Here is a 13,481-nt window from a genome sequence, read left to right on the forward strand (position 1 = left end):
GTAGTGCTTGTAATTAAATGTGGAAAAAGCTCAAATACAAATTATATTAAAACCTGTCTGGAGGGGATCCTTTGCACATATTTAAGTGTAAATATTCTCACTATAAAGGCAAACTGACCCTGTGTACTGTGTTCAACATTATCTACTGCATTGTCATTTGAGATGTATTAACATATATTATTATTTATCATATCAGGCTGTGGGGGATCAAATTTCTACAGCAAATACCGAAGTCCATTATGTGCGCTTTAAGCCATTGCGTTATTAGTGGTGGACCACAACTGTGCCTCAGGAGGTGGTGGGGATTTCAAATATACAAAATGAGACTGATTAAAGCCAAATGATTATCTCAGACATTAACCAGATTGAACACGAGCACTGAAACTGTGATCCATCATAATAGTTGAGCATTATCTTAAATGTCCAATGGCTATTCCATTTATGAATGTTATACTTGATGGATGATGGCAATTAACAAAATTTAATCTCCAAAGAGTTCTCTGAATTCTCCCCCCACATTTAAACATGCGCTCATGGAAAAGGTAATACCTTGTTTGGTGTGCTGTCCTTCAGTGCTTATCATTTCACTGATGCTTTGATAGTTATAAAAGAATTACTGTGCTTTAAGAGTCATTTTTAAATATTACCTGAACCCAGTTTGTTTGCTCTAGCAAAGCAGATATTTGTACAAGCCAAAGTTAGAAACGACCGAGCCTACAGTTAATGAAGCAGTCTCACGTTTTGCACCTTGTGCCAGTGAAAACAGCTTTTCTGCTAGTTTCCATCTCAGTCATATAAGCCCCTTCATCTTGCAGTATGTGTCCAGAGACACTAATGGTCTACAGTCATTAATCAACACTCACTATACAAAAACAGTAAATTATGTTCAATACTAAAGGTGCAGACTGTAACATAGTGTATATGCATATGTTTTTGTTAAAGATTAATGGCATGATCCATTCATCCATCCATTTTCTTTGCCACGCCAGTGCATGGCAGCATGCTCCCTGGATAGGTCACCAGTCCATCACATTCTTTATGGGATTTTATATCTACAGAAACCAAGAATGGAGACACCATCAGAGTAAACAAAAGTATTTTAAAACAGGCAGCAGGACATCATCGCAGCAGAAATCATTCACAGGGTTAAAATTTGTTGTTCTGCATTACAAATGCATATTTGACAAAAAGATCTCTTAGGACTAATAATCAAACTTTTCATGCAGATTACTTCAGTTCAGCGTGCCTTATACATCAGTGACAAGCTAATGAGACAAATTTAAAACAATTTGAACCTATTAATAAATAAAAAGTTACATACCAACAAAACGAAAAAGTTTAGGAAAAGTAAATAATAAAGCAATAACACAAAAACACAATATGCATAAAACAAAGTGCTGAGAGATTAAAAATAAAGAGAAACCATTAAGAAAACACTGTCTTATTTATCAAATAAAAAATGCACATGTGCCTCTGGGTGAAGAAAAAGCAACCCAACAACTGCGTATACTTTAAACAGTTGGGGCTAATTATGAACTTGAGTCTTAACACTGTGATTTCAAAAATCTATTTTATTCTCTCTTTAATAGATTATAAAAAGTTTAAATGCTGCAAACTTTCTTTGTTATATGATTCTAGAGCTGCCACAAATAACACCGTTGCTACGCTAAACATTAATGTATCCTGCCCAATTACAGTTCCACTATAATCAATGAAGGGTGCTAGAGCAGCGCACATGTCCGTCTTGCGTTGCCTTATCACTGCTGATGCACACAGGCCACATTTATGAACAATGATGGAAGAACATAAAGGTTGAACACCATTTTGACAGATTAGAACAAGGACAGATTAATTACTATAACAATAAATTCACATTCAGTACTGGTAAGCATTGTTGGGTTAGAAGTAGGACGAAAAAGTCACCCATTCGAAGACTTTTTATGACTTCTGATCATATTGCAGGAGAAATTTTCCCAAGTCTGAAACTCTGGCTGAAATATTGTGGGAATAAAATGCAATCATAATCCAAAATAATATGTTTTGACCAAAAATATACATTACCTAATATATAAATATCTTCGGCTGTCGTAGCTTGATTGGACAGGTGGTGTCTTGTTTGGTCAAGCTTTGTTGAGCATACAGGCGTGTTTTTGGTCATCTTTTCTCTCCGTGTCCTCATGAATTCATTTTTTTCTCTATATTGGTTATTAAGAAACAGTTTTTGGAAATGTAATGCCATTAAATGTCACTATCATTAAAAAAGAAGGAAAATGAAACAACATTGTTTGTCAAAGTAAAAGACACCACTAAAAAGTAAATGCTATGTGTCTGACATACAAACGATTTGCATTTACTGCACATTTTCCGTAGCCACAGTGTAAGAAGCAGCTCAATCGTCAGTACCCAGCTTCAAATTATGTCCTTTGTTCTTTGATACCAGCCTCTTATTTCTGAGGGTTTAAGATTTTTTTTAGTTTTATGTGATTGCAAATAGAATATTTGGGGGTTTTGCCCAGTTTGGTCCAACAAAACAATACATTTGAAGACAAATATTGAAAGATTAATCATTGACAAAACTACCCCTTAATTATGAATCTACCGTACACACAACATTTTCTGTCTCAATACTTTTTGATTTCATGCAAAATCGGAGTCTTCTTTTATCAAAACTAATATCAGCATACTGTACGTAACTGTGGTGCTGAAGAGCCAATCCTAAAGGAGTTTCACTTGTCAGGAACTCTTCTTTGGAAGACTGGCTGAAGTGTAAAACGAATTAATTGCCCATGAACCACAGGATCCTGCCAAATGTTGTAAGTCTGCACCCAATGCTAACAACTGCAATTTATAGCTATAGATTGGAGCTTTCAGCTTAATCTTATTTGAAGAAATACAAGTTATCTTAGCCAGATGATTGGCTAGGCACTGATAATAACTCACACAGATGCATACTGATGTTCAGGGTAATGCCCAGGGTACTTTAAAAGGCTCCAGCAGTCACTGTGTATTTGAAACTGTTCAGCAGATGTTATTTAATAACACTGATGTTAGTTCTTTTCATTATTCCACTTCAAGTATTGACCTTGTTCTCCCAGCACTCCACCTGTTTTTCCTCTCCTCCTGCTCTTCTGTAGCCTCATCCCCTGGCCTCCGTGCGGTCATTTAGATGCTGCTCCCCTCACTGCCTGCTGTAATGGGAGAGAAGCTTTTTACATCGACAACAGCTCAGTGGGAAATGTTTTAAACGAACGCCTCCATCTATAGTGACGAGGGTAACCCGTGATCAAGTGACTGGGTGTTGAGCCCATAACACAGATGACGGAGACTCATTCCAGTGCTCTTTGAAACCTGCAATTGCTCCTCCTTCTGTCATTGCCTTAATGCAGCAAGGTCCTCATTCATAGCTGTCAAGAAGCTACTCATCTGTACCCCCGGCTTATTTGGGGGAAAATCACACATAAAATGTATTTTTCCACCACAGAGAGGAAAGACGCAGGAACTAATCTCATTTCTTTGACACTTCCATATATGTATTTTCTTCTTTTTTTTTGGAAGGAAGGAAGACAGTGGAGGATAATCCTTGGATGGATATGAGCCTATCCCGTGTCGGCAAGTCTAGTAAAAGCAGGAGATGCAAGCTGACTTTCAGATGTACCCTCCAGTTTCTGCAACTGATGAGGTTGGAGGGGGTGGTGCAGAGGGGAAAAGTAGACACTAACAAGATCATGCAATATTAATGAGGCGTTGAGACCCATGCAAGGCAAATTGGCCAGTGCATGTAGACCAAAATCATATTTTAATCAAGAATTTTGATTTCACAAAAATATGTGAGGGTTTGTGTCTCCTGTTCTTGTCCAACTTGCAAAAGAGGGGGGATTATTTTTGTGTCTGGATCTAGAGAAACTAGGAATGATGAGGTAAACTATTAAGCTTTAAGCCATTTCTGAAATGAGGTGTGTAAAGGTGCATTTGCAACAAACATGAAGCAAAATTTCACCTAGTGTTACTAACATAATTTCAGTCACACCGGAAACACAAATATTTGCCCTTGATGGCCATCAGCCCGAGGAGGAGCACAACCAATAGCTAAAATCAAGTTACAGAAACAGATTTTGAAAACTTGCAATTAAGTCCTTCAGTTTTGCACACTTTTCTCCAAGACATCTCCTTTCACCTGTCCCATTCTAAAAGTTCAGTTCAACAATTCCAGCTGCCCTCAAACAGCAGTTTCTTCTTCATTTCTGACTTTAGGAAATAATTCCATCTGATGGGTTGTCACTGCACAACAAGAAGGAATTTTTTTACTAGTTGAAATAGTTTTGAACTCCGCAGTGTTTGTTTGACTTTGGCACCTGAAGCGGAGTTTGGACCTGGAAATGGCTAATGACGTCAGACTTAGGACCGGATAGCAACTAGGATAGACTCCAACCCCACCATGAAACCAGGATTGGATAAGCAGAAGAAAATGAGTGAATGAACTTATTAGGGTTAAAATTTTATTTTGCTCAGGTCAAAAATCAAGATAAATTTATATCAACGTGTTTTTTTTTTTTCTTTGAAAGGATGAATTCAAAAGAGATGTGAAAACATTCATGAGGAAAGAAGATAGCAGATAGCACAGAAGCATGCTTCTTTGTTATCTTCCCATTAACTCCATTCACTGTAGAGATCTGGTGAAAATAATAATACACGTTACAAGAACATATTCTTTTCATGTGTTATTTATTTAAAAATTAGAAAAATTTAAGGGAATGAAACGTTGACGAAATGTAGATTTTGTGTTTTTTTAGATCCCAAAAAAGTTTAATATGAACTTTCACATGAAAGTGATGTGTTGAACAGAAATACTGCATTAACACACTAAACACTGGGAAACACACAAACAACAATTAACAGTTGTGGGCATGAGTGACCCGGTCAGAGTAAAATGAGCTGGTCCCAGGCCAGTCCACAACACTGTAACAGCGGTTAGTGTTTGTGAAAAACAAAATAACAATAAATCTGCGCACTTCACTGTATGTTAAATTATTAAAGCAATGCAATTCTAAATCAAATATAAGCATAAAGAGGTCACAGGCAACAAATACCAGCCTAATAAAACAAATACCGTGGTGCAGACAGGAAGCTGAAAAACAATATCACAGCAGAGTGCTTCTTTACTGCTGGGGAACATACGCTCTCTCTGAGATGGATATACTTGCAGGTCATGTTGCTGGCATGCAGTATTTTGTGGGACATACCTACAACATTAGCTGACTTGACCAACAGCCTATTTTTTATGCTTGCCAAAATAGGTCAGCCCTTGCACCAACTGCTTCCAAGTCCATTTTCACAGGTGATACACAGTCCAGGGAATCCATCAAAACTGTAAGTTAAATTATTTGTTCTAAGCAAGATTTCGCAAAAGAAAGCACCGCAACACTGCCGCACGTGAGAGAGACTATCCCAGTGGGAGAAATGAGACCATCTGCCCCTCTGCAGGTGACTGTCCCCAGATAGAGGATGGAGTTGAGCTGAGACAGCGAAAGAGAGCTGCAGGGTAAACTGCCCTGATACGAAGCTGCTGTAGCAAGCAAAGCACTGTAATCAGCACACTATTAGCAACCTTACAGCTGGCACCAGTTTCCTCAAGCCTGTTTATAAACTGTTAGAGTGATACATTTCACTTAGAAGCAACGCATGCTTAACCACAAAGACAATGTCTTGAGAGCTGAATGGCATTCCTGCCCGGTATTTCACCAGGGATGACACTGTGGCCATGGAGTTTTAATACAAAGGCCAAGGATTAATTAATAAACACAAACTACTGTCTGATTCATGGTTTTCACTCATGAGAAGGACTCCCACCTGAAAGTGGTCAGACATCATGGGGTGGCTGTAGCTCAGTAGGTAGGTAAGAAGAAGGTCGGGGTCTGTTGGCGATTCGATCCCTGAGGCTCCAGTCTGCATGGCAAAGCATCCTTGGGTAAGATAGTGAACCCCGAGCTGCTGTCTAATGCGCGTGTATGAACTGGTGTGAATGGGTAAACAAGGCTGTTGTATAAAGTGCTTTGGGTGCTTGAGTAGAGTGGACAAGTGCTATATTTACATTCCACTTACATCAGTCTGTCATCCCAGATTCAACTCTGATTCTTTCCTTCATTTGTTTGTTTCTGCCTGCCTCCCACAATCTTTCTTAGATTATATCAACACAGCACAACAGTAAAGGTTTGCAGCTAACAAGCGAGGCTTCTGAAGATCCTTAAAGTTCATTTAACTTCCGAGCAATAACTGGAGTACCATTGCAACCCTATAAAACACTGCAAACAAAAATGTATTTCTCCTTTTATTTTTTCATTTGTTTGTTTATGCATTTAAAAATTGTTAAAGTGAAATAAATTGTTAGTCTACTTGGTGGCCTAAAACTTATGTTGACCTGCAAGGAATGAGTAATTGAATCATCATAGTGAAAGGCCAAACCTAATTTAGTTCTCCCTAATTAAGTGGAAATTTAATTAGCAAAAACAGAATGAGCAACTACTTCAATAAAAAAATGTTTTTTTGTTTTCTGTCATGCCAGAAGATCTTAAAAATGTAGTCTGTAAAACAAAACCAGGAGATTATGTTCCCTATTTGTGCTCTTTTGAGTGCCCCCCTCTTTTAAAAATGATATCCAAGGAGGGCACCGTAAAGTTCATCAGGTTGAGGAAGTGACCTATATGCGGTCAGGCTATTGCCTTCTCTCCACTGTCCTATCTCAATAAAAGCCTTACAAAAGCGATGTTGGCCTCACCTCTGTGCACTTCACTCAACAATGCAACACTCCAACTCCAAATGCTCATTATGCAAATATGTAGCCTGAGGTAATGCAAAGCCAACAGCCAGAGCAAATTAGACGATACAATTCTGTGGAGACGCGACAACATCCTACTAAACCCCGTTACTGTATTTTGGATTAAAGGAGTGAAGGTTGAGATAACCTCGCTTTGCTTTCATGCTTAGATATGCTGCTTGGACACATAACATGTAATTTGCCCAGAGGAAAATAACTTGCATAGCATCGGAGTTGCAGCAAACGTTGCTGATAAGGAAAACTTATAGCAATTTGACATGCTTGTGTTGTCGCCAAAAATAATCATAAACTAGGAAAAACCTGGGCCAGTTTTATACTAAATAAATTCCAGGTATCTGTCCAAAGTAAGGCTTCTTGATCTTGATAATTATTAGGAAAATATTGAGATTATTTAACATGAATACTTATGGACCTGGAGAAAATCATGGATTTGGCTTTAACTCTTGTTGACTAAAGGTTGTCTTTCCACTATTATGAATCAAGCTAAATTACACTTGCTATAGCATCACAGGAGCTGAGTTTGCAATCTTTGTGACATTCCACAGTAAAGGAATGAGACAGAAATATCCCACAGAGTTTCACTGGGTTTTTGTTAGAGTAACTGTTAATGCACTGCAATAAGAAAAAACAAAACAAAGCCAAACTAAGCCCAACATCCACAGTATTAAACTGAAAGACTCATGACAAGCACAACATATTTCTATACAGGAACATGACCTTTCTCCTTTTTATTATGGCCACATAAGTAGCCTGATTGAAACATGCTGTGCGAATCAACATGCACACACAGCACAAGTAATTTCTGAAGAAGTAGTACAGGCTTCCATCAAGACTTCACTGATGCACTGCCTAAAAATGTTGTTATGCAATGTGATCAAACGGTGCAAAAGTACCATATCTGTATATGGACATGTTTTAAATGGCCTGTATTTGTATAGCGCTTTACTAGTCCCTAAGGACCCCAAAGCGCTTTACACATCCAGTCATGCACCCATTCACACACACATTCACACACTGGTGATGCCAAGCTACATTGTAGCCACAGCCACCCTGGGGCACACTGACAGAGGTGAGGCTGCCGGACACTGGCGCCACCGGGCCACCAGTAGGTAACGGGTGAAGTGTCTTGCCCAAGGACACAACGACCGGGACTGTCCGAGCCGGGGCTTGAACCGGCAATCTTCCAATTACAAGGGGAACTCCTAACTCTTGAGCCACGATCGCCATCAAAACATAGTTTGCAATAGCATAGTTTGGCAAAGAAGATCAGATTTGTTTTTTTCTGTGCAGCTGTAAAAAGTTTATTTTTTTTTTAAATTAACATATTTCTTAAAAAAAGGTTGAGGGGTGCAAACAGAACTGAATCTACTATTGTACAGACTAAATATCCTTTACCTTTTTGCAGGCTGATGTCCTGACTCAAAGTCACTCTACTCACTCTACTAATGGACCTCAGGAAGCTGGGTAAAAAGGTTTGGGAATCCAATATTTGTATGTACTGGATATTACTATTGGCAAACTATGGATTTAATAATGGTGTGTCTTTTTATTTCTCACTCTTCCCCTTTGTGATGCTTTTATGCCCATCTCTCTATTAAAAGCACAACTCCATTAGCTAAAAGCATGGTTTTCTGCACTTGTTATAACTTAATGTTCCCTATTTGACTATTATTAGCTCCAATCCATCAACACTAATATTACTCTAATATGATAGCTTTTACAAAAGTCATCCCAGACATCTCTGATGACAAGTGATGCATTTTTCCCAAACAGAAATCATCAAATAATGTCTTGATTGCATTATAATGCTATAAGGAGATGAGCATGTATTGGGTAAACGGAACACGAATGCACAAAACAACGAACCAAAAGCATATCATCCATTGATGGAAACATCTGTGAATCATTATGCAAACTTAGGCTAATTCTTTAGAGTTCGATTCATTAAGGAGTATTGTTAGTTTCAGTGGCTGAGCCCTTATTATCATGCATTTAGGAAATGAGGCAAATAGAAAAGGCATAAGAGCCCAATCAATAGCTCTTTTCATTTTGCCTTAATGGCCTCGTCTTTTTTTCCCCCCTCACGGACTAAAAAGAACACAGGGGAGGTTGGTGTTACAGCCATAAAATGTAATTTCTCTCCAGGAGAAAACACAATAATGCTTCCTATCCCTTTCTGCATATTCCTATAACATTCTGCAAAATTGAGTATGGATTTAACATCAAAAGGTTACAGGAATTTTTCAAATGAGATATTAAAGTCAATATTTCAAGCAGAGGATATTTCAATTCGGGGGCTTACATGATAGAGTCTGTGTGCTAAGACGAGCTGGCTTGCAGGCATGGCTACAGATGTGCCACAAAATTAACTCACTAGGAAAAGTCAAACCCATGGATTTTAATGTCAAACATGGCAGGAAATACAGACATGCTCAAAGCTGCTCCCCTCAGAGAGGACGGCTAGCCAGCTAAATACAAATTGGTATATTAACACACTGCAGCACAGCTTTTATTGTCTGCTTTACTTACTTTGCTAAATGTCCTACTTAATTAAAATATGTAAACTAATCAGTACACAAACAAAAGGCCGGTGGACTGCAAACATTATCGTCTTGATCTTGGTTTTGTTCTGCAAATGGTAATGAGCCTTCTGACTGTACTAATAAGGCTGTACAATGAAGTATGCTTAACACAGTGCTTGGAGCTTTTGCTCATGGCTCTAAAAGACACTTAAAGGAAAAGTGGCCATTGATGTTCTCCTTCCTAACCTGATTCGTAAGCTTTGGCGCTCAAATGCCACAGGGTACTTCTTGCCTTTTCTAGCAGAGTGATAGAAAAAAATAGTTATTTCTTCGATTAGATTAGGACACACAAACCTGAGCAACAATTAGCCGGCTCCATCGAGATAATGCCGTTGTAAAATTTTAATAACACATGTTGCAATTGAGAATGCAATTAGTGCCAAGCACACGGTGACTATTAACAGTATCCACTTTTATGTGATTAATAGTGTTAAATAGCATCCACTTTAAAACATTTGATTAGGAACATGACGGGTGGTGTTGATGGAAGTCTGTAATGGGGTAACCACTGCTGTTTGGGATCATTATCCTAAAAGAGTGTGTATACAGCAAAATCTATCACAGTTCAAGCCTAATTAAGTGCTATAAGCTTTTATAAAATATGCACTTCTCTTAACAATTCATATCACTGGACAATGAGATGAATTTCTGCCACTTTATTAGGTATACCTGATGAACACTAACACAAATATTAGCCAATCACATCAGCAACTCAGTGCAGTTAGACATGTACACATGATCAAAGTTAAAGTTCAAACCGGACATCAGAATGGGGAACGTGAACGTGACATGAAGTATTTTGGAAACTGCTGATTTTTCCACACAACTGTCTCCAGGATTTATAGAGAACAGTCTGTAAATCCAGTGATGTCGTAACCTGCTATTATGTTCGAGATTAGAGATCAGTAAGTATGAAATCACTGCCTACTGACGAATCAAGTCTTTGGAAAATAGCTTCAGTGTTCCTGGAAGATCCCTCAGACCTCTGTGCACAGATAGTAGGAGGGTCTAAAGTTCTGTTTAGCTTTTTTTTTTCTGTTTCATAAATGAGTATCGGTAATAATTATAGATTCTTAGCAGCTTAACTCTATCCATCCATCCATTCTCTTCCACTATTTCTTTTCAGGGTCTCGGGGGGGCTGGAGCCTATCCCAGCTGTCTTAGGGTGAGAGGCAGGCAACACCTTTAAATAGGCAACATTTAATTATTATAGAAGCTCTTTTATAGTTTTACTGTTTAAAGTGTTTAAGTATATCACACATTCATAAAGCACTTTTAACACTAAACTACAATACAGAACTTTTCCTCTCACAGCACTGATTTATCTGCAGCAGCTGTGTTATTATTATTGTTGATGACTATATCCCTTTATTACCACAGTGACCACATCATCTCATGGCTGTTTCATGCAGGATAATTCACCATGCCACAAAGCTCCGCTTTGGACCAAAATTTCTGATTCCAGCACAAGTTGAATCTATGTCATGAAGAACTGAGGCAAAAGGCTGTCCAAAACACTATCCCCAAGGTATACGTAATGAAGTGAGTGATCGCAGAGTGTACCTGAAGCAGTTTAAGCTGAAAGCTTCAATACAAAGAGGGTGGTGGAATTTTTTATTAACTTATTCTGCCCTAGTTTGTGGAATGCACCCGATCAGCTAGCTTTGCTAGCATAAACAAAATGTCAAGACATAAAAAAACGGTACTCTAATCATATTAAATTACTTTAAACGTGCTAATTTGTTTGCCTGCTTTGACAAGAGGCTGATTTACATCCATCTTGGTAGGCGGAGTTGCACCTTTTGACTTTTGGCAAGGCATTATAAAAGATGGTTGTAGTTTCTGGGTCTGAAAAAGAAACTGAACACCGAAGTTTTTTATGGCAAGCAATGGGCAATAACTGTGGTTGTAGAAAGATTTCCAATGCTACAGAAGTCTTTAGGAAAATGACATGTAAACACTTTCCTGGGCTCAGAATTTATGGGCTCGGTCATTCATTTTGGCTCAAACTGAATAAAACATGAAACCCATTTTTTGATTTTGGTTATTCTAAGAGCCAGACAGGAGGGCTGCTCAGAGCATGTTCACTGACTAGAGACTTGTGACTAGCAAGTTGTTAGCCAATGAGTGTGCGGTTTCATTGTCTGATTGGTTTCACTAAGATTGCAATGGCAAAAATGCTCATCAAGGCTTTTTTGCAAGGCTATCAGGACCATACTGTTTGAGTGCATCAGCTAGCTTTTTTTTTTTTAGCCTGAATGAGTTATTAAGAGACTGTCAGGTACACAATTTTTCAATCAAGCAATCAAGATGTCTTTGAATTGCAGACTTTCTGCTTCAATTCAAACAGTGCAACAAAAACATCACATTAACTGTTCAGGAATTACAGCCATTTTTGTACACACTCCCAGCTCGTACTACAACGTTCTCATATTGGGCACCATGAGTTTCTACACAATCCTGGTGATTTTCCTTTCAGTGGAAGGCTAAAATGTCTTTGGGGTGCCAAATTGTTTGAATGCAGGAAAAATCCTGCATCTGTTGTTATTGTTATATTACTCTGATCTACAATATATATTTCTAGAACAAATATGATTTCAGGTGTTCATTTCGCTCAATGCACTCCTACGGGGTGCTGCAGGTAAAGCAAGTTTTAACTAAACCACCCATGTACAATTCTGATTTATGATGGACTGACTCACTGGGCTACAGAGCTGCATTGTATGTAATCGAGCTCTATGATTCAGTGCTAATAATAGAAGTGACAATCCTGAAAGCCCTAATACAAAAGCTTTAATGCCACTGCTGGTCACTTTTAATATGACAATAACCAGAGGCGACTGATTTAATGGACTTGTTATGGATCAGACCACTGACATCTGAGGAGGCATAAATTAATCTTGTTGAGCAAAGCAGAATCACCTCTCTGTTCTCCCAGATTAACAGCTGGATTTCCAATATGGCGTTAACTGGCTAATTAAGAAAGAGGAGCTGATTCTAGCAAGAAGTGACTGAAAAGAAAGTTTTACCTCCTCTCCATCGGTGGGGGTATTCTTGAGGGAGCAGGTCGTGGGGTGCCGCTCTTCCCAAAAATCCTCCACGCCTCATCCTTCATCTGCGGCTGTTCGTCATGTCCCGTCACCGGCACAGTTACACCTGAACACTCTGCTGCTGCCAAACACCTGGCTCCATCTCCCACTGTCCAAATGAAAAATAAGCATAATCTGCCTTTCTGAGTATCCAGCAAATGAGGGATTTCATGACAAATTGGGTGGAGGTTTATTATGCAAAGGAGAAGGCAGAACAGAGACAGCGAGGAGCTAAAATAAAGGGGGGCTATAGTTAGGAAAGGTAGAAAATGTGGTAATGACTTGTAAAATTTTGGCTTGGCTGCTAGCTGCTGTGTCTATATTTAAAGTCCATGCTGTGGTATCTGGCAGGGAAAACATTGAGAAAAAAAAACCCAACAACACAAGAGAAAATTTAAATGAATGCTTATAAAGATTTTACTCCAAGTGCGTCAAATTGTGTGGCAACAATTCTCTGAAAATTCATCTCTTCGACATGTTTTAACGTCGCTTTTATATCCACAACATGCACGTGAGTAACTATATATTTTAGAAACCTTCATTCCAGCCTAAGAACTCCACACAGAGTGATGTGAAATATATGCATCAGATTCCCACCGCAATAGTAAATTAACTGCCTCAATAGCTTGATGGATGTGTTTCTTAAAACTTAATTAGTGTGAAGTTCACTTGGGATAAGTGGGTGTTCAATTAATGTCTAGCAGTTGAATACAAGTGGCATTCAAAAACATTTCAAATCACATAAAACTGAGAGGGAACAGCAGGAGAGGTGCCTCGGAGAAGCAAGAGGAGTGAATACAACAGAGAGACAACTACATTGTCATTATATACTGATATATTATAAAATAGTGCATAAAATGGATGGACGGATAAATAAAAATAAGAAAGTGAACTTTCAACCTAATTTTTTTGATTGCTTCTTTAGTAAGTAGTAATTATATTAACCAGCACTACATGGTAATCTCAGTCCATCCCATC

At 38.5% G+C, this 13,481-nt stretch overlaps 1 protein-coding gene across 2 annotated transcripts in view; it reads right to left on the minus strand.

The window, feature by feature from the left end:
* The window catches only part of LOC101486318 (uncharacterized), a 129,216-nt gene extending 116,679 nt beyond the window's left edge, over positions 1 to 12,537 (minus strand). For both annotated transcript variants that reach the window (XM_076880280.1, XM_076880279.1), the window contains exon 1: positions 12,444 to 12,537. In XM_076880280.1, the coding sequence (XP_076736395.1) occupies positions 12,444 to 12,522 (79 nt within the window). In that variant the 5' untranslated portion in view covers positions 12,523 to 12,537. The remainder of the gene's footprint in view (positions 1 to 12,443) is intronic.
* Between the last annotated feature and the right edge of the window lie 944 nt (positions 12,538 to 13,481).

The sequence above is a fragment of the Maylandia zebra genome, linkage group LG23, assembly GCF_041146795.1.
Source record: "Maylandia zebra isolate NMK-2024a linkage group LG23, Mzebra_GT3a, whole genome shotgun sequence".
NCBI classification, from domain to species: domain Eukaryota; kingdom Metazoa; phylum Chordata; class Actinopteri; order Cichliformes; family Cichlidae; genus Maylandia; species Maylandia zebra.